The sequence below is a fragment of the Phascolarctos cinereus genome, unplaced genomic scaffold, assembly GCF_003287225.1.
Source record: "Phascolarctos cinereus isolate Bilbo 61053 unplaced genomic scaffold, phaCin_HiC Scaffold_7;HRSCAF=346, whole genome shotgun sequence".
In the NCBI taxonomy this organism is placed as follows: Eukaryota; Metazoa; Chordata; class Mammalia; order Diprotodontia; family Phascolarctidae; genus Phascolarctos; species Phascolarctos cinereus.
In genome coordinates, this window is record NW_027556180.1 from 53,917,264 (window position 1) to 53,943,961 (window position 26,698).

Genomic DNA, 26,698 nt, shown 5'->3' on the forward strand with positions numbered 1-26,698 from the left:
TGGAGTGGGGAGATACTAGAGTTAGGGAGACCATCCAGAAGCTATTTGCCCTCCAAAGAATGATTATATAAATTCAAGGTAGTTATCAAGTAGGAGCTCAACCAATAAGAGATAAGTGAAGAAGAGATAATGTTACTGGTGACTCCTTGCCAAGGGACAAAGATTGCCTGCATACATCCACCATGATGGATGTCATAGCCAGTAGCTACAATATTAAGAACAGCAGTAGACATACTCTAAAATTTACAGGAGATAAAAATCTAAGAAAGGAGCCAGCAATAAAAAGCATAGCTTAGATGCCACTACACAAATGCATAAAGTATGGGCAATGAGTAAAGTAAACTCAAGATCTTAATGAAAAGAATCAAATTTGGCCTTATGGGCATCACTGAGATGTGGTAGGCAGAGCCCATGACTATACTATGGTTCTGGAAGAATCTATGGTATGATGATACGCGATGGAGGACAGACGTGCCTGTTTATTTTGCTTCTGCTTTCTCTCCCAACAAGAGTGATATTTGTACTAAAAAAAGGATAAAACAAAAATGTCCAATTGTAAGTTGATACTCAAGATAAGTAGAGAGATAGTATGAGAACCCCTAGCTGCCTTCAATGAGTTCAAGTCACCAGGCCCACACAAGCAATATCTTTGGGTACTGAAAGAAGCGGTGAGTGTGATTACTGAGCCACTGTCACTGATCTTTGAAAACTCCCACCCATCAGGATGACCCACAGAGTCTACCCAATGCAGATATCAGGCCCTCTGCCCTGCCACTGGCCCTCTTTTCTCCTTCAAAAATAGAGATCTTCTTGCTCAGTCATGTCTTATTCTTCATGACCCCATTTGGGGTTTTCCTGGCAAAGATGCTGAAGTGCTTTACCATTTCCTTCTCTAGCTCATTTTACACATGAGGAAACTGAGGCAAACAGGATGAAGTGGTTTGCCCAGGGTCATACTTGGTAAGTGTCTGAGGTCAGATTTGAACTTGGGAAGAAGAGTCTTCCCAACTCCAGGCCTGGCTCTCTGTCTTCTCTATACACTATCTAACTAGCTGCCCCTAGAGACCTTCTCCTCTGGACTTATTGAGACCAAGCCCCCTTCCTTTGTTCTCCTCTCCATCCCCTGGGGGTATTAATCCACTCAGTTTTAGTGCTACAATTTGGCTTTGAATTATTCTGACAAGTGAGTTAAAAATCAGCTACATCTAGCTGGCCCAAGACCATGCAATCCTCTCTCAGTAAAGCAGGGTACTCAGTATCCCAGCAGAGGCACCTTGCCATTTGCCTGCTACTATGAACATCACATATTCCACCTCCTGCCTCCAAAGGATATTGACATAGCCTTTATATACATTGAATTTGCAGGTGACACAAAGCTGGAAGGGATAGTTAACACATTTGATTATGGAAACAGGATTCAAAAAAAAAAATCCAGACAAGCTAGAACACTGAGGTATAATGAAATTTGATAAGGATAAATGCAAATTCTTACATTTGCATTCAAAAGAACAAATTCACTAATAAGAAGACACTGGTTTCAGTAAAAAAAAAAAAGCTCAAAGAGTCAACAAGTTGATGCTATGGCTAAATTGCCAAAGCAGTCTTAGGCTGCATCAAGAGAGGAATAGTGCCTGGCACTGCCCATATCACTGGGAGGTGGTACTGCACTCTGACCTGGTCAGACCACAATTGTGTTCAGTCTCTGAGGCAAGCAGGGCAGGGCAGGTCAACATGAACTTACTAAGAGCTTACTATGCCCAGGCACTGTGACAAGCCCTGGAAATACAGATGTGAGGAAAAATAAAGACAGCACCTGCTCTCTAAGAGCTTTCATTCTAACGGGGGCTGAAAAGGGTGAGAAGGGTGAAGGTACATAAGAGGGGAGGAGGGGGAGCATTACAGAGAAAGACCTGGGACAGTCGGGGAAAGGGCAATCCGAACAAGAATAAAGACGAAGCTGGCTTGAGGCTCCACCCTAAAATGGAGGAGGAACCAATCAATCAGAAGGAAAGGCTGCAGGGACAGAAAGTACTTTCCATGGGTGAGAAGCCCAGGGATGGAGTTAGTTTTCTGGGTGCAGAGGCTGCTAGGTGGCAGAATGAATAATGTTGAGCTTGGAGTAAGGAAGACGAGTTCAAATTGTGCCTCTTCTTGTTGAGTCATTTTTCAGTCCTGTCTGATTCTTTGTGCCCACTTTTGGGGTTTTCTCTGCAAAGATTCTGGAGTGGTTGGTCACTTCCTTCTGACTATCTTACAGATGAAGAAACTAAGGAAAACAGGGTTGAGTGACTTGCCCCAAGGTCACAAAGTTAGTATCTGAGGCTGGATTTGAACTCAGGAAGAGGAGTCTTCCTGACTCCAGACCCAGAACTCTATCCACTGAGCCACTCTGGGGCAAGTCTCAGTTTCCTCACTTGTAAAATGGGAATATAATAATAACACCACCCAACTCACAGGGTCATTGTGAGGATTAAATGAGATAATATACACAAAGTGCATTGTAAACTCTAAGGCACTATACAAATGCTAGTTATTATTTTTATTATCATTATTCTCTGTGCCAGTTTTAGGAAGGATATTGCTAAGCTGGGGAGGGTCTAGGAGAAGACAGTGGTCAAAGGTAAAGGATCTCAAGATCATGCTATATGAGGACTGGCTGAAGAAAGCAGGGATGTTTATCCTAGAAAAGAGAACATTTGGTAAATGGGTGGAGAAGGGGGAGCAAGGTAAGGAGAGACGTGGTAATTGTCTTTAAGAATTTTGCAGAGCTGTCACTTGGAAGAAGGATTAAACCTATTCTGCTGGACCCCAAAGGGCAGAACCAGAAGCACTGTCCAACAATTTAAGGGAAAATGAGTTATCTCTAAGATTCTCTTTTGCTGGAGGTCTGCGTGCAAACTTTGTATAACTACTTATTATATATGTTATACAGTGGATCCTTGTCTAAGTGGGCCATCGCCACTCATCTTGACTTTCATCTTGCCACTTGACTCCAATGACTCTAGAGCAGAGACAAAGGCTGGTGACTTTGTGAAGCTCTGTCTCACTTAAATCCAATTCATATGCAAGTGAAGACTCACCTTCCTGATGTCACTGATCCTTTTCCAGAGCAAGGTTGTTCCAGAAAAACAAGCAAGGTTTTGGGTAGATGACCTCAGTGATGTCTTCCACCTCTGAGATCCTGTGTTCCTTATTCTGACCCTCCCTTCACCAAACTAACATGATTCTTCCTATTATGGATCTCCAGTGAAGACTATTTAAATATATTCTCCTCACGATCGAGTAATGATGGAGACTTCAGTTATCCAGACATCTACTGATGCTTGCTCTCTCGCTTGCGCTCTCGCTCTCTCTCTCTCTCTCTCTCTCTCTCTCTCTCTCTCTCTCTCTCTCTCTCTCTGCCAAGTGCTGAGAAGTAGATAAAGTCTAACAGTTGGATTAAAAAAAATCCCAGTCACAAGGACAGAGTGGAGCAGCATGGTTAGACAGCAGTTTGTCTGAGAGGGAGCTGAAGGTTTTAGTGACTTACAACTTGCACATAAGTTAGCATTGTGACAGGGCAGCAAAAAACTTAAATGTGATTTTGGAATATATTAAGAAAAGCATAACTTCCAGGAACAGGGAGGCAGTCCCACTGTACTGAGCTGTCAGTTCATTTCTGGGTGCTACAGTTTAAGAAGGATGTTAATAAGCTAGAAAGGGTCCAGAGGAAGGCAACGAAGATGGCAAAGAGCCTTAAGTCCATGTCATATGAAGACTAACTAAAGTAACGAGGGATGATTAGCCTGGAGAAGTGATAGCTCAGGGGCAATGTGATGACTGTTTTAAGGGGGGGGGGTGTCACATGGAAGATGAATTAGATGTGTTTTCCTTCCAGTGAGCAAAATCAAGAGCAGTGGGTTACATGATGCGAAGAGGTGAAATTAGTCTGGATGTCAGGGAAAACTTGGTAGCAATTAGATCTGTTCAAGAGTAGAATGGGCTCCAACAGGAGGTAGTCATTGTAAGTCTTCAATCTGAGGCTAGATAATTACTAGGCTGGTACTGTCTCTTGTAGTGAGGATTCCTTTTCTGATTGTTATCGGTCCTTCGTTTTCAAAGAGGACCAATGACAACATAATGGAGATGTCTTGTCTTTCCCCCAAGAACTGGATTTAAGGGAGGCAGAGTTGCATGAAGTCCTCAGCCTCACTCTCTCTTCCAGATTCATCAAAGTCCAGCGGTGAAACAAAAGTCAATACTGACAATGGCCTGGGATGCAGTGGATGATCTTGCTGTCTTCAATGTGTGACCAAGCTCAAAGCCTCTACAGCGCCTACTTCAGCCACTTTTATGGCCTTTGGGGGCTTTTGTTTGTTTGTTTGTTTTAGGCAATTCGGGTTAAGTGACTTGCCCAGGGTCACACAGCTAGTAAGTAAAGTGTTTGGTCTGAGGCTGGATTTGAACTCAGGTCCTCCTGACTTTAGGGCCAGTGCTCTATCCACTGTTCTACCTAGCTGACCCTTTTTGTTTTTGTTTTTTTTTTCAACAAGGGCAGTCTTCACATGCTTAGGCAGACATCCCCCTAACTCACCGAAGGGTCTGATGCCTGTCAGTTACCCTCAACCTCAATTAGCCCATTTGCTCAGATGGTTTTACTGGGGTGTGGCCATTGTGCATACTACAGTTTCTTGGAGCCACAGGTGAGAGTTGAGTGACAGGTGGACACCAAAAGTGGATGAGCAGCCCTGAAAAGTGCTCAGCAAACCTTCATGCTAAAGGCTAGTCCTCTCTGAACACCTCAATACACCCCTTTTCAGATAGAGATGGACTGAATAACTACAGGCAGTTAGGTGGCCCAGCAGAGTACAGATATGGAGTAAGGAAGACTTCAGTTAAAAATCTTTCCTCAAACACTAACTGTATGGTCCTGGGCAAGTCACTTAACATCTCTTCAACCTCAGTTACCTCATGTGTAAAATGGGAATAATAATAATAGAACCTGTCTCACAGGGTTGTTGTGAAGATCAAGTGAGCTAACATTCATAAGGGTACTTTGCAGACCTTAAAGCACTATATAAACGTCAGCTATAATTTTTATTATGCCAAATGAAGCCCTTTCTAACTCATAAATTCTGATTATTTTATGACGCTAATTATATTTTATCCTACAGCAAGAATCATTTGTTTATATGCCTTGTTTTTTATTTAACAGAATATGAGCTCCTTTCAGTAATGAACTATGTCTTACTCAAGTCACTGGGAAAAACATATGTGTGTATGTGTGTATACATATGTATATGTGTATGTATAGATATAGATATGGATATATCACAATTGCCCAGCCCAGTTCTTTGTCTGTTATAGATACTCAATAAATATTTGCTAAATTTTCAACCCCAGTATTGACCTTAGATGACATTTTATATTACAACTAAATAGTTTAGGATTTTGTATTGAATTTATGTAAATTCTAGGATCCCAACTAAACTATAATGTTATATCTTTTCATTTCCATCTTCTGCTACTGTTACTTTTATAATCCTAGTTTTCAGTGTAGTTGGAAATTAACTTTTGAGGATAGTTTAAGGGAAGAATTTGTGTGTGGGATCCCTATATGTGACCATGTCATCTCAAAGCTCAGCCTTTTACTTTCCTTACATTTCCAGTATAAACACAGGGAGTCATACCCATTTTCTTTGTCTACAACTCCACAGATGTTTTGTGAGCAGGCTGGAGATTTTTAACCAAAAATGAATCATAAAAAAAATATTTAAAGGGCTATCCAGATAAAGATGTGACAAAACAAAGACCTTGCTTGTTTGTAAATCATGAATATAGAGAAGAATATAGACAATAATCTTGAAAAATAACTCTTCATGGAGCCAGTAAATGGTGGTGCCACAAACAGCGATTCAGAGATCAGAGTTCAGTTTATGCACAAGGAAGTGGTTCTATATTACTCTGCAGGTGAGGACACCCTGTTAAGTGTATTCAGTTACATTGTCACTCATTAACCCGGATTATTCTCCACCAAGAAATGATCAAAGATTGCAAAGTTCAGTTCACTGAGAAATTTAAGGCAGTCTTAACTTATCTCCAAGAGAAAAGAAAGAATTCAGTAAAAGCTACTATGAGAATAAAAGGAATAATATTTCCCCAAAAAGGTGGGGTGGGGAGAAAGGGGCAGGAGATGGGGACTGACAGGGAGACAATGAAGGAAGGAAATGCTATCCTTTTTTAGATATTTTAATGTTAAACATGATACGTTTAAAAAATATTTCCCCAAAACATACCTATTTTATTGAATGCTTCTTGAAGTTCTTCCAACTCTTCCCGCGAAATGGTAGTTGTATTATTTTCCATCTTTGAACAACAGAAGTTGTTGCTTTCTATGCTTTAGATCTAGAATAAACAAAGTCGTTAAAAAGAAAATCAGGCCCTTTGGAATCTTTTAAGACACAGGCAAAGGTAAGCCCTTCAAAAAAAACCAAAACATACAGGATTACCCAAATAAGCAATACACATAAATTAGTCCTTGAGTGCACTATACTGTCCCAATAAGGTCCACTGAAATAACAACTTCATCTGAAAACTACCTTACCATTTATCAACTCTGACCATTCTCTGACCATTTATCCAATAGGGAATTACTTGGAGTCTTATAAATTTGATTCAGGTCTCTATAAATTTGAGAAATCAAGCTTTTATCAGAGAAACTTGGTGTAAATATTTTTCCTCCATTTTCTGCTTTCCTTCTAATCTTGGCTGCATTGGTTTTGTTTGTGCAAAATCTTTTTAATTTAATGTAATCAAAATTATCCATTTTAAATTCCATAATGCTCTCTATCACGTTTGGTCACAAATTCTGCCCTTAACCATAGATCTGACAGATAAACTATTCCATGCTCCCCTAATTCGCTTATGCTATCATCTTTTTTGTCTAAGTCATGTGATCTTATCTTGGTATGTAAACATGCATTTTTAAGTTTCAGTAAACTAAAGCATAGCATTTACAAATGCAACAGACAAGGTCAGAAATGAAAACTTGATATATTTTCTCATTTAAATTTAAAATAAGACTTTCCAAACATCAGCAAGTTAAAAGATGTGCTAGTTCTGCATCACTTCACAGTACATTGGATTCTATGTTGTTTTAATCTCCAGATTTTCAAAATATTGCCACATTCCAATGATCTCCAATAGCTTTTAGTTCATTAATGGTCTCCATCATTTTCCCTCAATTGTCTTTGGCTCTGTATTTCCCCTGCCTTTGTTAGAATTTTCTAGTATAAGCTATCTGATTCAATGACAACAAGCAGTATGATAACAAAGAAGACATGTGTGAGTAGGTAGAAGCAATGCCACGGTAGTTTTAAAATTATACAGGAATAGTATAACTGTCCAGTCATTATAAGGATTTGCCATCTATTGAGTTTGTCTCTTGTGAGTCCATAGATACTTACATGTTGCCTTCCCCATTAGACTGTGAGGATCCTTGAGAAAAAGGACTGTTTTAGACTTTCTTCCTAATCCCAGTGACACATAGTAGGTGCTTAATAAATGCTTGTTGACTAACTTGCAATAAATCATACACACTTCTTCACATGGCCTTTCCCAGCATTTAACACAGTGCCTGGCACATAGTAGATGCTTAGTAAATGTTTACCAATTGATTTCTCCTACTACCCACCTCAGGAAAAAGAAGAAAACTGAAATTAAGTGGAAAGGCCTCTTTACTGGAGTCTGCCTCTTGCCCCTAAATATTTTAAATTCTTCAGTGAAACATATCAACGTTCCATTTTATTAGTCAATGAAATTTAGAAAGGAACATCTTGTAAAATTTAATAAGTCATTGTTTTTCCTCTCAAATACATCCTAGGGCATGTTTCTAATTAATTGCACATTAACTGTCTCTCAGTTCTGAAATACTGTATGCAGCCCATTGGTTGCTCCTATTTGTTTAAGTAACACCTTAATTCAAATACAACCTCAGAAATCATCCCAAGTATTTCAGGTCAACAGAACAGGAGAAAAGGTGGGAAGAACTGAGGAGGAGAGGGGTAAATGGAGCTTTCTTTATTCCACAGATATACATTATTTTGTTTTACGGAGAAAAAAATGCCTCTCTCCCTTGGATAGAAGCCTCATCCCATTTAGTAAGTTCTTCCCACCTTTGAAAGCATTGTAGTGATGTTACTGCTGTGCTGCAAACTGTTAGTGCCAACCTCTTGGATTTTCCCTGGGTCTTGAAAATGCTAATTCTGTTCCTGTCAGCTTTGAATCTTTGTGGTTTGGGCCTTCCTGAATATACTTTACTACCTTCAAAATAGTTCTGATTGCTCGGAATTTCTTTACAAGTTTTAAAAATAGCCGTTCAACGTTAGTGTGTGCATACCACAGAAAGGCTATAAATGAACTGCCCTTCTCTCGTCCTTGCATTTTAAATCAACCTGGGACCTTTATTCTTTGCTCTTCGCACTATGTGTCATATTTAAATGGATGCCATTTGTTATTGCCTAAAATAGCTTTAGCTTGCCCATAATCTTGGAAAAAGCAGACAAGATGATTAAGCAAGTGATTCACAGAGGAAATAACATGCTTCTCGTTGAGAGACCCTTTTTTATGCACAGAGTACTTAACATATGGAAAGCATGGCTTAAATTTGAAAAAAAATGCATTTAGGGAGTTTGAAAATACACAAACCTTTCTGAGTTCATAGAGGGTATCTTATGAGCCATACTGATAAATTACATACATGTGAGGCACTTCTTGTCATTATATAGGCTCTGAAATGGCTTTAATTTTGGTTAATTTGCTTACGTAGTATCCCAGGTTCAAACACAACTTCACAATTAATCTAGAGCATTGAAGTAAATAGAACAGGCAGCTGGAGTAATTAGATCTCACCTTACTCCGTGGATGTAATTTATTATAATATCAATAATATTTTATAATTGAATTGAGGTGTTATTTAAATAACATAATAAATATTGAACAACATTATTAATATCAGTCAAAAATGTTTCATAAAAATCTCTATAGACACCATGACAGAGAAAAATAGCTAGAAAACCATTGAATAATTTGGAGTATTCTTCATTGGCACTGGGGTTGAATTACAGAGTAGATTCTGGCAAATAAGATTGGTAATTTTTTTTTAATTTTTAGTTTTCACTTTCACAAGATTTTGAGTTCCAAATTTTCTCCCCATCTCATCCCTCCCCCCACCCCAAGATGGCATGCATTCTGTATACCCCTTCCCCTAATCTTCCCTCCCTTCTATCTTTACCCCACTTCTCTTATCCCCTTCCCTTTCTATTTTCCTGTAGGGCAGAATAGATTTCTATACCCCATTTCCTGTATTTCTTATTTCCCAGCTGCCTGTGAAAACAATTTTTTTAACATGTCTTTTTAAAACTTTGAGTTACAAATTTTCTCCTTTCCTTCTTCCCCACCCACTCTCATTGAAAAGGCAAGCAACTCACAGGTTATACATGTGTAGTCATGCAAAACACTTCCACAGTATTCAAGTTGTGAAAAACTAAATATATTTCCCTTCATCTTATCCCGACCCCCCCCCATTTATTTTATTCTCCCTTTTGACCCTGGCCATCCTCAGAAAGGTTTGCTTCTAATTACTTCCTCCCCCAATCTGCCCTCCCCTCTAGCATTCCCCTGCTCTCTTGTCCCCTTCTCCCCTCTATTTTCCTGTTGGGTAAGTTAGATTTCCATACCCAATTGAGTGTGTATGTTATTCCCTCCTTAAGCCAAATCTGATGAGAATAAGATTCACTCATTCCCTCTCACCTTCCCCTATATCCCCTCCACTGTAAAAGCCTTTTCTTGTCTGTTTCACACGAGATAATTTACCCCATTCTACCTCTCCCTTTCTCCTTCACCCGGTATAATCCTCTCTCACCCCTTAATTTTGTTTTCCAGAAAGACTGGTAATTTTTTACTGTGCCTGTCTAGAAAGTATCACATTCTTATGAATTTTTATAAAATACAATAAGATAAGGGCTGTTGGAAATGGTAGGTTTATAAGGTTGATTACTATGGCTTTGTACATATCTTAAAATTTTTGCTAGGTATGTATGTGTGGCAAAACAGCCAAGTGGATGAGCAGCTGTAACTGTGACTTGATGTACTCTAAGTTTAAAATGTCTGCTCTCCTAATGTGTCCTCAAAGTATTATAAACTATGGTTTGATTGTTATACTCATTTAAAAGAAGAAAAAAAAAGGATCCTCTCGAAGAATATTACACCAACTTCTTGAATTTCATGGAGAGAAAATAAACACATAAAAGTGGCGTACCAATTTTCAGGAAGGAGGGCAGAGTGCCATGGATGCTTCACAAAACAGATGCAAACTAGGGACTCTGAATTTGACTGGGCTGACGTTCAAAAATCCCCCTGGACCACCAGCAGTGGTGACGATCCAGACAGGACAGGCTTGGATCTGATAGGAAACTGCGCAGAAAAGCACAGCAGGCACTGTTTGAGTGCTGGCATAATTAGTGCCTTACCAAAATAAAATGGTTTCTTAAAAATAAACGTGTTAACTTACTTTTAGAACAAATCCCTGTTAGAGAAATGAATCAAATATTTATTGAATACCTAGAATGTGGAAGGCTCCATGCTAGGCTTTAAGGCAGTTTGGGATGTAGTAAAATTAGTCAAGTCAGTCAATAAGCATTTATTAAGAGCCTGCTGTATGCCAGGCACTGTGCTAAGCACTGGAGGTACAAAGAAAGATTAAAAACAAACAAACAAACAAACAGTCCTGGCTCTCAAGGAGCAAAAAGCCTAATGGAAGAGACAAAGAACTATACACAGGCAAGCTACATACAAGATAAATTGGAGATATTCAGCAGTAGGAAGACACTAGAATTAACGGAGGATTAGGAAAAGCTTTCTGTAGAAGGTGGGATGTTTGCCACTATAAAAATACCTAGCATCTAAGCAGCTGAGACCCCAAGAAGAACCTATGAATCAAGTGCAACTTGAGCATCAAGTCAACCTACTGCAAAGACCTGAAGAGACAAAGAAGAGAGAGCTGCTGTCCAATGGTTGGATGACTGACTAATTACCCCTTCTCAACTATTCTGGTTACATGAGATCATATCACTTTTGTACATACCAATTTTTCCTCCAATTTCTGTTGTTTGACGTTGACAACGTGTTCATTTGTCCCCAGTAATTTCATTTTAGCAAATGTGTTTTTATTTGGGTTTAACACTAGGAGGACCAGGCATGCAAATTTTGTTGTTGTTGTTGCTTTTTGGTGAGGCAATCGGGGTTAAGTGACTTGCCCAGGGTCACACAGCTAGTAAGTGTTGAGTATCTGAGGCTGGATTTGAACTCAGGTCCTCCTGACTCCAATGCCAGAGCTCTATCCACTGCGCCAGCTAGCTGCCCCAATTTTTTTTTATAATTTTACTTTGAAACAAAAATTTTTATCATACTATCTCTATTTTCTTTGCCTTATGGCTTAAAAAATAATTCACTGCATCAACTGATGTGGCCTGGACTTTTGAGATGTTCTTCAATTTTTGTCTGTCTAGCACTAAGTTCCAACTTAGCTAATAAGAAAATGTCCTCTTTTCTCAATAATCATCCTGATCCTCAAAACAGGTCTCCTAACATAGCAAAACACACATCTAAAGGCTTCATCAGGCCCTTGCTAAAAATGAATCTACCAGTCTAGATAAAATAAGACCTGGTCTTGTTGTCTACACCTCAAATCTCTAGCTTCCTTGAATTTTGTGAAGTGTTACCCAAATTCATCGTTGCAGAATTTTAGGATGGGCAAGCTATAATCAGCATTCTTTTTTTAAACAGAGTTAGGGAGGCACGACTGGGACATGAATCTACATTTGGTATGTGGCTGAAGGGGTCACAAAACCTTTTTCCTCCACGTTAAAGGGGAAAGGAATGAGCATTTATGTAACACTTGCTATGCGCCAGGGCAGCTAGGTGGCACGATGAATGGAGCAGTGGGCTTGGAACCTGCAAGTCTCATCTTCATAAGTTCAAATCTGGCCTCAGACATTACCTGAGTGACCCTGGGCAAATCATTTAACCCTGTTTGCCTCAGTTTCTCACCTATAAAATGAGCTGGAGAAAGACATGGAAAACCGCTCCAGTATCTTTGCCAAGAGAACCCCAAAATGTCATCACAAAGAGTCGGATGTGCCTAAAACAACTCAACCAGAACAAATACTATGCTCCAGGTGCCGTGCAAATATTATCTCATTTGATCCAACATTAAAGTTCCAAATCAATGTTAAATATTATGTTATGAAATGTAGAGGGTCAGGGCTCACCCTAGCTAAAAATTATGAAGTAGGCAAAATTTGTCTCTGTCACTCATCTCTTGATGACTTCTCCCATTCTGTACCCATCTCTCCACCCCTGCAGTACCCCCATGACCTCATGCATACCCCAGTCCCCCCAAATGGCACCCCTCCAAGATCTGTCTGTATTCTTATTGTAGCACCCCATGCTCCAAAATTACCCTTTCCTGCCAAAATCATAAAGCAATCAATCAACAAACATTAAGTGCCTACTGCATGCTAGGAATGCAAAGAAAAAAATGAAACAACCCTATAACTAACAAGCAAAACATAAATTATTTGCACTAACATACAAATGACTAATCATCCTTAATAGGTTGCCCTCCCAAGAATATTTGTATACTGAAATGTGCAAATCGGCATACTGAAACCCAAAGAATAAATTAAATCCCTTAATAAAGGAATTTAAGGTAGCCAAGCAAGCCGGTAAGAACTATGGTTTTGGTGACCTCCTTGATGCCCCTCAAAATGTACAACAAAGGTATGATTTCATATCTACAGGTAATACCAGCCACATACAATAAACCTGTCCGTAACTGAGACAGCTTCCCTGAACCCAGCAGTGCCAAAGACTAACAATGATACCACCACAATGAGAGAGCCGTTAAGTGTACAACGCTGACTCAAATCCGACACAAGCACATACATCTATTTGTGGAAGGGATGTGCCTTGAAAGTGTGTGTTTCAATGTCATTTTAAAAATTAAGCTATGAACTCTGCATCAGACCCTTTTGTAGGCAAAAACTACCTCTATAAAATGGATAATCATCTCCTAATTTATCTGTTTTATAAATCCTGGTCTTCTTAACAAGTTTCTTTTATTCAGCAGGTCATTCAAGAGCTCAGCTATTTCTGTTGGGTAAAATAATATTCTATAATCCTAAAATTATTCCCTTGATGTTTTATATATGTCATTTCCCCCCTTACTGTTTGGATTCCTTTTTCCAATACAACATTTGAGGGCTTTTATAGAACATCTTTTATAAAACATCAGCTAGGTGGCACAGTGGATAGAAAATTGGCTCTGGAGTCAGGAGCACCTGAGTTCAAATCCAGCCTCAGATACTCAACACTTACTAGCTGTGTGACCCTGGGCAAGTCACTTAACCCCATTGCCTAGTCAAAACAAAATCTTTAAGTTATTCTTTCTCCTCAAAGCACTTCAAACTTTGTACTAGCAAAACAGTCAAGATACTACCTTTCATTTTGATCTTTTCTGTATAGTCCATTATTGTTATTCTTCAAATGTACAGAGTTGAGGAGAACCCACTACAGTATATGGTAGGGACGTTTCCTCTTCTGTTGGCTTTTATGCTATAACTGGGTTGGTACAGTGGATGGAGCATGGAACTGGAGACAGGAAGACTTGAGTTCAAATCCTGCCATTGACACTTAGTTGTGAAGCCATTTTACAGATGAGGAAACTGAGGTGGAGAGAGGTTAATTAAGTGACTTGCCCAAGGACACACAGCTGATATCTGAGGCAAGATTCAAACTTAGATATTTCTAATTCCAAGTTTAGTCTCATTTCTACTGTACCACCTGGCTGCCTCTGACAAATCTCTCTCTCCATGTATGTATATGCATGTATGTATCACAAAACTGTCATAAAGCTCAAATGAGATAATGTATGTAAAGTCCTTTGATGACCTTCAGGTACTATATCAATTCCGTTATTATTCCAAACCTCTTCCTCCTCCCCCTCTTCTGGTTCTTCCCATTTCAAATTTCATGCAAAATTGTACAAGTTTAGAGACACTGCAGTCACTGGAAGAAATCTCCTATATGAAACTAGGATAGCTAACCACTAAATATAACTTCATCATTGTCTTTCAAGCCAAAAATAAACCTGAAAATTTCTGAACTTACCTAATTTTACTTGCAGTATTGTAGGTCAATGGGACTAGTTTTCTGTAGGTTTCCTTACATAACATATAACTACAATAATTTATCTTGGTCAACTTGCATTGTTGACTTTGAAAGACACATTCATTTCCCCAAATCTGCAATTCATCTGCTTTCTTTTTTTTTTTACTAGTTTTTTTTATATTTTTTTTGTTTGTGTTTCCAATTTCTAGACCCTCTGATATAAGAAGCCTTGGCTTTATTTGCTTTATTAAACTCAGATGTTTCATATTCCATGCTGGTATGAATGAGATTTTAGACAGATGCCTACCTGCTAACCACAATTTTGATTTCTGTTCATTTATTTTTTCAATTGAAATAATAGATCTCATCTTTTTCATTTAGGTGGTAAGAAGGCAATTTAGACTTTATAGGGTTCCTTCTCTTTATAACCATTTTCCATTGTACACAGTCTCGGTGAATAGCAGTTGTTAAACCTGAGCCTGTTTAAAATTAACTACTATAGAGTTAATTTTATTCTCCAGCAATAAAAGTAATAATTTGGAGAGAAATTCTAACTCTATTCCTTTTTTAACCTATACAGTTCTAGGACCTTGAGAACACCAGCTGAGCATCAATATAAAGGATTTAGTTGAGAATGTCCAATTATCAATGATATAAAATAACAACACTTTCCCAACTAACTGTATTTCTGATCTTTTGAAAGATGGTAATTTCCTACAAAAAGGGAACTGAATGATAAAAATCTCTAAGCATCAAGGCTATTAATTGCTGAGTTCAAATCCTGCCTCAGATACTTAGCTTTGTGACCCTAGGAAAGTCACTTAACCCTGTTTGCCTCAGTTTCCTCATCTGTAAAAATGAGCTGGAGAAAGAAATGGCAAACCACTCCAACTATTTTGCTAAGAAAATCCCAAATATGGTCACAAAGAGTCAGATACAACTGAAATGACTGTAAAACAACATTCTGTCCTTTTTCCTTACTTCCCATCATGGACCTTTGAATTCAACCAAGATAGTCAATTTGCTAGGCAATTAGGGCCTGGAGTCAGGAAGGTGAATCCAAATCTGGTCTCAGACATTCATTAGCCGTGTGTCCCTGGGCAAGTCATTTAAGCTCTGCTTGCCTGTTTCCTTGACTATAAAATGGGGTAATACTAACACCTACCTCTAAGGGGTCACATAGTAGGTGTTTAATATATGTATGTTTCTTTCCTATATCCAATGCAAAACTTTTTTCCTTTTTATATACCACTCTCTAGTTCCCTCTTAGTCAATCCCTTACTTCCTTCAAAACCTAACTCAAATTCACCCTCTCTAGGAAGGCCCTTATGATTGATCACACCTGACTTCTCAATCTTCTTATTTCTTGTGTATTAAAATTGTGCTATATTAATTTTCACTTATTATATATAACTTTACAGCAATATTCATGAGCTATTTCATGGCTGTTTGTTCTACCTCCCCAAATAGATTTTGAGTTCCCTGAGGGCAAGGAAAGTATGTTTCCTTCCTATCACAATGCCATGTAATAACAACACATTTATAACAGTACTTCACTCTAGACACAGTATTTTCCTCATATACAGCAGTGCACATAGATACTTAAAAATCATTCCTACTCATATTTCAATTTGAATTAGGTTGGATGGTTGAAGTTACAAAGGACCAACAAAGCAGTGGCCAATTTGAAATGAGCCATTAGGAAGAGGAAGAAATAATCCAAGGTCAGGGTTTCTGTATCTCAGTGTATTTCTGTGGCTTTTCTTTTGATGATAACATATGAGGCTATGTAGCTCTAGCAATATGGTCTTTCTCTCCCCTTCTCCTCCCCTTTTTGGGTGGACTAACATGATTCTCTCCTAAGAAAAAACTTCTGGGTTACTAACTTGTACCTGTAGAGAAATGTCTTGGTATGGTGAGGGTAGGTGACTTCCTTCCTCAATGTCAAACTAATAAATTTCAGAGGTTGGGCTTGAACTTAGATCTTCCGGATTCTGAAGCCCACTTCTCTGTTGGCTTCCTAAATTATCCAAGGTTTTGGCTTACTTTTTCCTAATGCTTTTACTGCAAAATCTTATCATACAACTGCAACTGACCTTCCCAAAGTCACCAAAGGTCTCTTAATTGCCCAATCTAATGGCTTTCTCTCAGCCATCATCCTTGTTGACCTTTCTATAGCATTTGACACTGTTGACCATCTCTCCTAGATACTTTCTTCTCTCTGCATTTTTATGACACTGTTCTTTGCCTTGGCTTTCCTACTTGTCTGACTGTTCATTGTCAGTCTCCTTTGCTGGATTAATACTCACAACGTGGCACCTAACTGTGGGCGTGCCCTTCAAAGTCCTTCCCTGGGTCCTCTTCTCTTTTCTCCCTACACTCTCTCTCTCTCTGTCTCTGTCTCTGTCTCTCTCTCTCTCTCTCTGTCTCTCTCTCTCTGTCTCTCTCTGTCTCTCTCTCTCTCTCTGTCTCTCTCTCTCTCTCTCTCTCTCTGTCTCTCTCTCTCTCTCTCTCTGTCTCTCTGTCTCTGTCTCTCTCTCTCTCTCTGTCTCTCTCTCTCTCTTTCAATAACCTCATCACCTCCTATAGGTTTATCACCTCTATGTTGTTGATTTCAAGATCTACATTTTCAGTACCAGCTTTTCTCCTGAGTTCCACTCCCAGCACCTACTGTACATTTCTAACTGGGCATCTTGTCAAACTCAATATATCTCAAACTAAACTCATTCACTTTCTGTTCAAATCTGTCCATCTTCTGAGCTTTCTCATTTCTGCTGATGACATCACCATTCTGCTAATCATTCAGGTTGGTGACCTTGGCGTCTCCCTTGACTTCTCACTCTCAACTCAGCTGCCACATCTTGTCATTTCTATCTTCATAACATCCCTCCTCTGTATCCATTTCTCTCCACTCACACAACCACAACCACAACCCTTGTTCAGGCCGTTATCACCTCTCACCTGGGCTGTTTGCATTAGCCTCTTAATTGGTTTCCTTGCCTCAAGTCTCTCCTGTCTCCAACCCACCCTTCAGCCAGCCACCAAACTTATTTTCCTAAAGCACAGATCTGACCATGTGACCCCCTTACTCAATAAACTCCAATGGTTCCTTCCCTATTGCCTCTAAGATCAAATATAAACTTCTTTCTTTGGAATTTAAATTCTTTTACAACATGGCCCCAATCTACCTTTCCAGCCCTTCTACACATTATTTCCTTCCATACACATTGTAGTTTGGCTAAACTGGACTTCTTGTTGTTGTTCATACATGGTACTCCAATGTATGGCACAAGCTATACTCTAATCTGGAATATGCTCCTCATCTTCATCTCTTAGAATCCCTGGTTTCCTTCAAGGCTTATCTTTAGCACCACCTTCTACATGAGACCTTTGGTGATCCACCTAGCTACTAGTGCCTCCCCACCAAAATCACAGCATATCTAGTCTATATTATAATATATGCATGTGTTGCCTCCCTTGTCTAGACTGTAAGCATCTTGAGGAGAGGAACCCTTTTGACTTTTGTCTTTAGAACACCAGTGCCTTTCGTGATGCTTGGCATACAGTAGTCACCTAAAAAATGATTGTTGATTGTGCAATGACTAACTTTGATAGACTTAGCTCTTCTCAGCAATGTGATGATCTAAGACAATTCCAAAAGACTCGTGATGGAAAATGCTATCCACATCCAGAGAAAGAACTATGGAGTCTGAATGCAGATTGAAGCATACTGTTTTCTCTTTTTTTTCTTTCTTGTGGTTTTTCCCTTTTGTTCTGATTCTTCTTTCACAATGTGACTAATGTGTAAATATGTTTAATATGATTGTACGTGTATAGCCTACATTAGATTGCATGCCATCTTGGGGAGGGGAAGAAGGGGAAAAATTTAGAATTCACAATCTTACAAAAGTGAATGTCAAAAACTAAACATTGATTAGTTAATTAAGATAAAAATGACTGACATAAAAAAAAAGAAATGATTGTTGATTGACTGACCAAAAAACCATAGCAGTATCTCTTTTGTGGTCAGACCACTTTAAGCTGATAGTATTGTATATGAGGCAAAGGTAAAAAGTCTATACAACAAGAAGATGGCAAAGTTCATGAGATGAGAGGTCGTTTCAGTTCCTTTTGCTACTTTGGAATTCACATGCCACCCATAAATGATTACTTCCTGTTCATATTTGTGGCTTCTCTTGGATCTCTACATATGGGAACTAACCTGTCAAGACCTGTAATAGCCTCCATTACTATACATTCAGTTTGACAGTCTGGAAAATCTGGATTTCAAAAAGGATTTCCTGATCCCCAGGAAGATGTTTGATTTCCAAGCTGTTGCAGATTAATATTAGTTCTTCTGTATATCTAATGTCTAAAGGTGGTAGGAAAAGAAGAAAGAGGCTTCGGTCCTTTTCCTACAGAGTCCATTGAATATGCCCCAGCAGTGCCAGCTTCCTAGAGCCTGTCTGGCACATTGCCATTGCTGTACCTACTAAGTATCACCGATCCTTCAGAACTGCACCAGCTAAAGAATGAGAGAAAAAAATCCCTTAACCAAGAAAAGTTTGAAGTTTTTCATAAAGAACTTTTACTAGGAAACTAAGAGGAAGCGATAACAACAAAAACCCACAGCCCCCAAACCACATAATCAGAGATTTTAAAATGTCAGTCAGTCATGTAGCATTTATTAAGTGCCTACTGTGTGCCACGGATTGTGCTAAGTGCTGGGCATACAAAGGAAGGCAAAACTAGGATAACGATACATAGAAATACATGCATATGTATGGTGAAATTTATGGAATACAGTTTATTTAACCATGTTTTACAAAAACCTAATCTCAGCTACAACTGCAGTAGATGGTAACCAGAGAGTTAAGAGTGGTATAGAAGAAAGTGGTATAGAATCAGAGCACGTGGATTTAAATTCCCTCCTCCACCATCCCTAATCTGTTAGACTGTGAGCTCCTTGAGGGCAGGGATTATCTATTGCCTTTCTTTGTACACTTAATACAGTGCCTGGTACATATTACTGCACTTCATGAAGACTAGTTTGTTACCTGACTTGTGAGTTTTAGCATACCAATAAACTTCTTTAGGTGGAGAAGTGGATAGAGCACTGAGCTTCGAATCAGGAAGACACATCTTCCTGAGTTCAAATCTAGCCTCAGATACTTACTAGCTGTATAACCCTGGGCAAGTCACTTAACCCTGCTCACCTCAGTTTCCTCATCTATAAAATGAACTGGAGAAGAAAATGACAAGCCACTCCAGTAGCTATGCCAAGAAAACCCCAAATGGGTTCATGAAGAGTCAGACACGGCTAAAAACGACTAAATAACGAGAAACTTCTTTGGGCTTCAGTTGCAAAATACACAGGATGGATTATATGGTCTCTGTGATTCCTTCCTGCTCTAAATTTATGACCTTATGATACTTAAGCTCCCAACCCAAAGCAAATTTGAGTTGGCATGGCATCTCGGTCTGATGGAAGCAGTCCCTAGTTTTCCGCAGTATTTTCTCTGAGTTCTCAGCCATAGCCTATCTACTATATTTGTCCCTGGCCACCCTGGATCCCATGCCCCAAGACGAGGAAACCACTTCCGCATGTGGACTGGAAGAGCCCTCTGTTGATTTGTCCAGCAGTGACTTGACAGGCACTTCCTTCACCCAGCTTTTCGAACCTTAAGGTGCCAGTCAACTCAGTTAGAAGGTCACCAACGCTATAATTTCCTCTTCCTTCCTGTTCCTTTGGTTCTCTCAGGTAAACTTTCCCCAAGTCCCAACTGAGGGAGTTTGCCCAGGATCACATCATTAAGTGTCTTCTGATTCTATGTCTAGGGATATTTTGTTTTCTGTAATATGCTACCTGTCCAGTACACATCAAATCAATGAAAGTTCTTCTAGAGATTGTGATGCTCCAAAGTCTTCAGTCATAGAGCATCACTGGAAAAACATTTGTGTTTAAAAAAAAAATAGGTTTGAACGCTGAGAAATTTTAAGTAACAACCTTGGCCCCAGAAACCACCTCTCTCTTCTCAGTGGGACCATGGGTGTGGAATCCTGTATAACTGGCAGATGAAGTCTATGGTGGTTTGTTTTGCTTAACTGTTTTCTTCTTTGCAGGAAAGGCTCATTTAGTGGGAGTGGTGGCATATCTGGAAATGACTGTGATGAAGCCATCAATAAAATTTATTTTTTTACTATAAAAACAAAATGATAGACTTAAAAAAAAGACTCAGAGTTGGCCTTATTTCAAAAGAAGTATATATTCTTTACATTGGCCTTAAAAGAAGTGGAAGATTCTAATCTTAATTCTGTCACTTAATAGCACAAGTAACTTCATTTCCCTGGACCTCCTTTTCCTCACCTGTAAAATGAAAGTTAAGTCCTTCATGACGCCTGGGGTCCCTTTCAATTCTAAACTTATAGTTCATTTAAACTATGGCTTTCTATACCTTGAGGCTTCTGAGGTACAAAATTCAAGTGACTTGCCAGAAGTACCTCAGGCTTACAAAACAAAACTCTCAGTCCATTTTCATAACCACCTTTAAATAGATAATCAGATAGCTAAGTGATATGGTCACAGATTTATCTATGAGATAAGCCAGGAACATTAGAAATAAACTGTCTCCTCTGTAACATCCATTTGCTGTTGGATTTTGTGTGTTTTAACTAACTCCTTCTACTTTATAATTATTTCATACAAATATTTATAACAATATAAACTAACATAGGACTTGAATCAATCATGTTTGGTTCTTTTCTACTTAAAAAAAATCTAGAGGAGGAAAGTTTCCACCAATGTGATGTTTCCCCACGGCTCTATCTATCTCACAATCCACATATAATCCAAAGCAATTTTTTTTCAGTAGGCCCAAGGTAGTAACAGCTTTAATCAGATTTTTCAATTTAGCTAATGGGACTTCTTTATACTTTCTTTTGCTAAATTTTCTTTTTTTTTTTAGTTATGACCTTAACAAACATGAACATTTCAATAAACAAAGAAGAAAAAAGTGTATTATACATAAAACTATGCACTTTTATTGTGTATAGTTTAGCTTTTTTAAAGTATGTATTAAATTAAACAAAGCAGTAACAAAATTTCCCTACTTGTCTGTGATCCTTGCCTTTTGCTTTCTTTGGTGTATATTTTTAATGTTTTATTGACACTACGTTCTCTCTTCTTTTTATCTGCATCTCCATTGCTACCAATAACCGCTCCCCTCCCCTAAAAAAAGCCCTCCCTTATAACAGGTAGTCTAGTAAAACTTAGGGGCCCCTTAAGGGCTTTGTTCTGTGAGGTTTGGATTCAGTCAAAGGGCTGCACTTGAGGACCTAGAGGGCCCCATAGGCCATAGGTTCCCCACCCCTGGTCTATCTTATCTTCCTTTTATCTTTGACCAAATGACTATAATGGTATGAATTCAACAATATAGCTGTTAAGGTACCTTTCAACTCTCAAATCCTGTGATTCAGTCCTCTTTTCTATCTTACCTATTCCTCAAGGACCAGCTGAAGTCCCATCTCCCCTATGAAGCCCTTCTTGACCCTCTTTATGGCTCTCCCATTTCTCTAAATAATTACATACCACTACTATCTGGATCAAACAATTTAGCACTTAATCATACATTATCTGGTATTACTTTTTCCCATGTTAATCTTGTTTCCTCAACTAAAATGTAAACCCTTGAGAGTAAGGACTATAGTGAAATTAAAATGCCTCTTCTATATTCCCAATAGTTCCTAACTAGTAAATCCTCAAATATTATTGATTTATTGCTTCCTTAACCAAGTTATTTAAAGGGAATTATTAAATCAATTCTCAGCTTGCTTCTATGACATCCACAGAATGATACTAAAATATGAAAAATCTGCACAGGGATCTGAATTAAAACTTTTACTGCCTAAACCCATAGACTTATAAGATTTACTTCAGGTATCCCTTATTATAATTCACTTTGGTATAAAAACTGAAGAAAAACTGAAACATCACTCAAAGGAGCACTTATTTTGTATTGGCACTAAGTGAGTCACTGGAGCTACGCAGCTAATATGGCTTAGCAACCAGATGGATCTCAAAATCCACAGCCAAGTTACTGCAGGTATGAGCAGTCCATGGCATCTTCAAGTCCTTAATCACTTATAGTATCTCTTTTATGCAGGAACAGGCTCTGCCTGGTCACTGCATCCTCCCAGCTCTTCCTACATTCTATTCTAAGGGTATAATTTAATCCAATCATAATTAGTTGCCTCCACTCCCAAAGGATTATAATATCCTTCCAGCTTCCTGTGACCTAAAAGGATTATGCATTCATATATTGATTTACTGAAGAAAACTGAAAGTAAAAAATATGATAACAAAACTCTTCCTTGTTTGAGTAAACCACAGGTACCTTTGCTAATCTAAATTTTCTAATTTCTACCCTTATCTTCTGCTCTTCTCTGGCTGTGAGCCCTGAGACAAGTTCACCCCAAGGCCTTTTGTCAAGCATGGCTTAGTCTTTTTTTTTTTCTGCTCTTATTTTTTTTTCTTCTGTTTTGTTTTTTGGGGTTTTTTTTAATATAAATTTATTTATTTTTAGTTTTCAACATTCACGTCCACAAGTTTTTGAGTTCCAAATTTTCACCCCATCCCCCCTCTCCCCACCCCAAGATGTCATACATTCTGAATATCTCTTCCCCTAGTCTGTCCTCTTCTATCTCATTCCCCTTCTCTTATCCCCTTCCCCTTCTATTTTCCTGTAGGGCGGGACAGACTTCTGTACCCCTATATTTCCTATATTTCTTATTTCCCAGTAGCACGTGAAAACATTTTTTAAAAACATGTTTTTAAAACTTTAGGTTTCAAATTTTTTCTCTTCCTCCCTCCCCACCCACCCTCATTGAAAAGGCAAGCAACTCAATATAGGTTATACATGGGCAGTTATGCAAAACACTTCCATAGTAGACATGTTGTGAAAAACTAACTCTATTTCCCTTAATCCTATCCTGCCCTCCCATTTATTCTATTCTTTCTTTTGACCCTGTCCCTCCTCAGAAGTATTTGCTTCTGATTACCCCTTTCCCAATCTGCCCTCCTCTCTATCATCCCCTGCTCTCTTGTCCCCTTCTCCCCCTATTTTCCTGTAGGGTAAGACAGATTTCCATACCCAATTGAATGTGTATGTTATTCCTCCTTAAGCCAAATCCTATGAGAATAAGATTCACTCATTCCCTCTCACCTTCCCCGTTTCCCCTCCACTGTAGAGACTTTTCTTTTCTTTTTTTTTGTGAGATAATTTACCCCATTCTACCTCTCCCTTTCTTCTTCTCCGAGTATAATCCTCTCTCATCCCTTAATTTTATTCTCCAGATATGACCCCTTAATCTTCAACTCACCCTGTGCCCTCTATCTATCTATCTACATATACATACATATAATTTTTTTCCTCAACTACCCTAATACTGACAAAGTCTCATGAGTTATAAATATCATCTTTCCATGCAGGAATGTAAACAGTTCAATCTTAATAAGTCTCTTATGATTTCTCTTTCCTGTTTACCTCTTCATGTTCCACTTGAGTCCTGTATTTGAAAGTCAAATTTTCTATTCAGCTCTGGTCTTTTCATCAAAATGCTTGAAAGTCCTCTATTTCACTGAATGACCATTTTTTCCCCTGAAGGATTATACTCAGTTTTGCTGGGTAGGTGATTCTTGGTTGTAATCCTATCTCCTTTGCCCTCCAGAATATTATATTCCATGCCCTGCAGTCCTTTAATGTAGAAGCTGCTAAATCTTGTGTTATCCTGATTGTGTTTCCACAGTACTTGAACTGTTTCCTTCTGGCAGCTTGTAATATTTCTCTTGACCTGGGAACTCCGGAATTTGGTTATAGTATTCCTAGAGTTTTCCTTTGGGGATCTCTTTCAGGAGGAGATCTGTGGATTCTTTCAATTTCTATTTTGCCCTCTGGTTCTATATATCAGGGCAGTTTTCCTTGATAATTTCTTGAAAGATGATGTCTAGGCTCTTTTTTTGATCATGGCTTTCAGATAATTTTTTAAATTCTCTCTCCTGGATCTATTTTCCAGGTCAGTTGTTTTTCCAATGAGATATTTCACATTGTTTTCTAATTTTTCATTCTTTTGGATTTGTTTTACTGTGTCTGATTTCTCATAAAGTCACTATCTTCCAATTGCTTGATTCTAATTTTTAAGGAAGTAGTTTCTTCAGTAAGCTTTTGGACTTCCTTTTTCATTTGGCCAATTTTTTTTTTAGGGCATTCTCCTCATTGGCTTTTTGGACCTCTTTTGCCATTTGGGTTAGGCTATTTTTTAAGGTGTTATTTTCTTCAGTATTTTTTTGGGTCTCCTTTAGCAAGCTGTTGACTTGTTTTTCATGATTTTCTTGCATCACTCTCATTTCTCTTCCCAGTTTTTCCTCTACTTCCCTTACTTGCTTCTCAAAATCCCTTTTGAGCTCTTCCAAGGCCTGGGACTGATTCATATTTTTCTTGGAGGCTTTGGATGTAGGAGCTTTGACTTTGTTGTCTTCTTCTGGTTGTATATTTTGATCTTCTTTTTCACCAAAGTAAGATTATATGTCTGACTCTTTTTGCTGCTTGCTCATGATCCCGCCAATTACTTGAGTTTTAAACTCTTTGTTAAGGTAAGAGTCTGCTTCCAATGTGGAGAATGTACTGTCCCAAGCTTAGGGGGTTTGTACAGCTGTTTTCAGAGATATTTGTAGGGACCTGTAAATTTTCAGTTCTTCCAAGGTGGTATGATAAGGGCGAGGTGTTTACTCCTTTCCTGGCCTGTGACCACAAATATTCCTTTCTGTCCTGTAACTGTGAGGAAGGGTTCCTCTCCACAGCCACTCCAAGCTCCACCATGCCAGCATTCCTCCTCACCCCAACACTGCCACCTAGAACTGTGACCCAGATCCAAACATGGGCAAAGCAAGAGATTCCTGCCTCAGCACTGGCAAAGAGATCCCTGCAGTCCCTCTCTGATCAGCCACTGGATTCCCCCTCAGTCTGTGGGCCAGAAGCTTGGGAAGCAGCTGCCCCCCCCCACGCACACACACCCCCGCCCCCGCCCATGCTCTTGGGGAATGGAGCTGAGACCCCGCCTTCCTTTCTCAGCACCGACAGAAACAGATTTTTCCCCCTGACCTTCTAAGTTGTCTTTGGCATTGGTGGATTGAGGAGTCTGGAAATCTCCACAGCTGCCCGAGATTCAGTACTCTGAGGCCTGCTCCAGGTTCCCTGCGGCCTGTGCGCCCATGCCGCACTTCACTGTGCTCCCAGCCCGGCGCGATACACCTTTCTGATCAATCATCCAGGTTATCTTGGGCTGGAAATTTGTTTCACTCTGTCTTTTTGTGGGTTCTGCTGCTTCAGAATTTGTTTAGAGCCATTTTTTATGAGTATTTGGAGGGGTTTGGAGGAGAGCTCAAGCAAGTCACTGCTTTCACTCTGCCATCTTGGCTCCACCCCAAGCACGACTTAGTCTTATAATCTAAAGAAAGAATGAAGGAAAGAACTTACTACATTGCAACTTCCCTGTTAGCAAAGGAGCCTCATGGTGAAAGATCGTCGTCATTCTCTGACTAGCAACACCTATGGTTTAATGCCTTCTTTGGCTGGTTGTAGGAGAGCACGGGGTTAGGCAACTTCTCTCTGGTATCCCTACCAGAGTTAGGGCTCTGTTCTGTCAAGCCAGGCTCTGAAGTGCCTGGAGACACAGTTTCAGAAATACTTTCCTTCAAATTTTAATTCGAAAAAAAATCTAAGTTAGGCTCATAAACCATACTCAATTGAAATAAAAAATGTCAGTCATTTGCCATTAAAAACTAAAGAAAAATTTGCCAAGTTATCAAGCGACAGTTTAAAACTCAAGTTTCCAAAAAAATTGTTAAATGAATTTTGGCTTGGGATTAGGACAGAACTTCAACAATTTCTGAAATGGCCCTAACACTTCTGCCATTTTGTAATATGTATTTACGCAAAGCAGCATTCTCAGCATTAACAATTATAAAATCAAAATATCAACTCTGAAAAATGTTGAAGATGCTTTACATCCTGCAGTATCAAATATTCTGCCAAGATTTAATTCTTTATGTAAAAATAAATGAGCATATCCATCTCATTAGTATGCAAATTTGCTTTCATCTTTAATAAATGGCAAAATTATATATATACCAAAGAATTGTTTTAAAATAAATTTCTTTATGATTTATTATCAGTAAATGTTTGATTTGTATACCTATTTTATATACCTACAATACTCAGAGTTGTGTAAAAATTTCTCAGGCAGAGCAAGTTGTAGTATATGAATGTAATGGAATACCATTGTGCTATAAGAAATGATGAACAGGCTGACTTCAGGAAAACCTGGAAAGACTTATATGGTCTGATGCTGAATGAAGTGAGCAGAACCAAGAGGACTTTGTACACAATAACAGCTACCTTATGCGATGACTAATATTGTTAAACTGAACCCTTCT

The 26,698-nt window shown here is 38.8% G+C and overlaps 1 protein-coding gene across 2 annotated transcripts in view; it reads right to left on the minus strand.

Moving 5' to 3' along the window:
• Nucleotides 1–26,698, minus strand: part of PLS1 (plastin 1) — a 149,757-nt gene that overhangs the window by 53,922 nt on the left and 69,137 nt on the right. For both annotated transcript variants that reach the window (XM_020970958.2, XM_020970959.2), the window contains exon 2: nt 6,276–6,384. In XM_020970958.2, coding sequence (XP_020826617.1) covers nt 6,276–6,345 — 70 coding nt within the window. In that variant the 5' untranslated portion in view covers nt 6,346–6,384. The remainder of the gene's footprint in view (nt 1–6,275; nt 6,385–26,698) is intronic.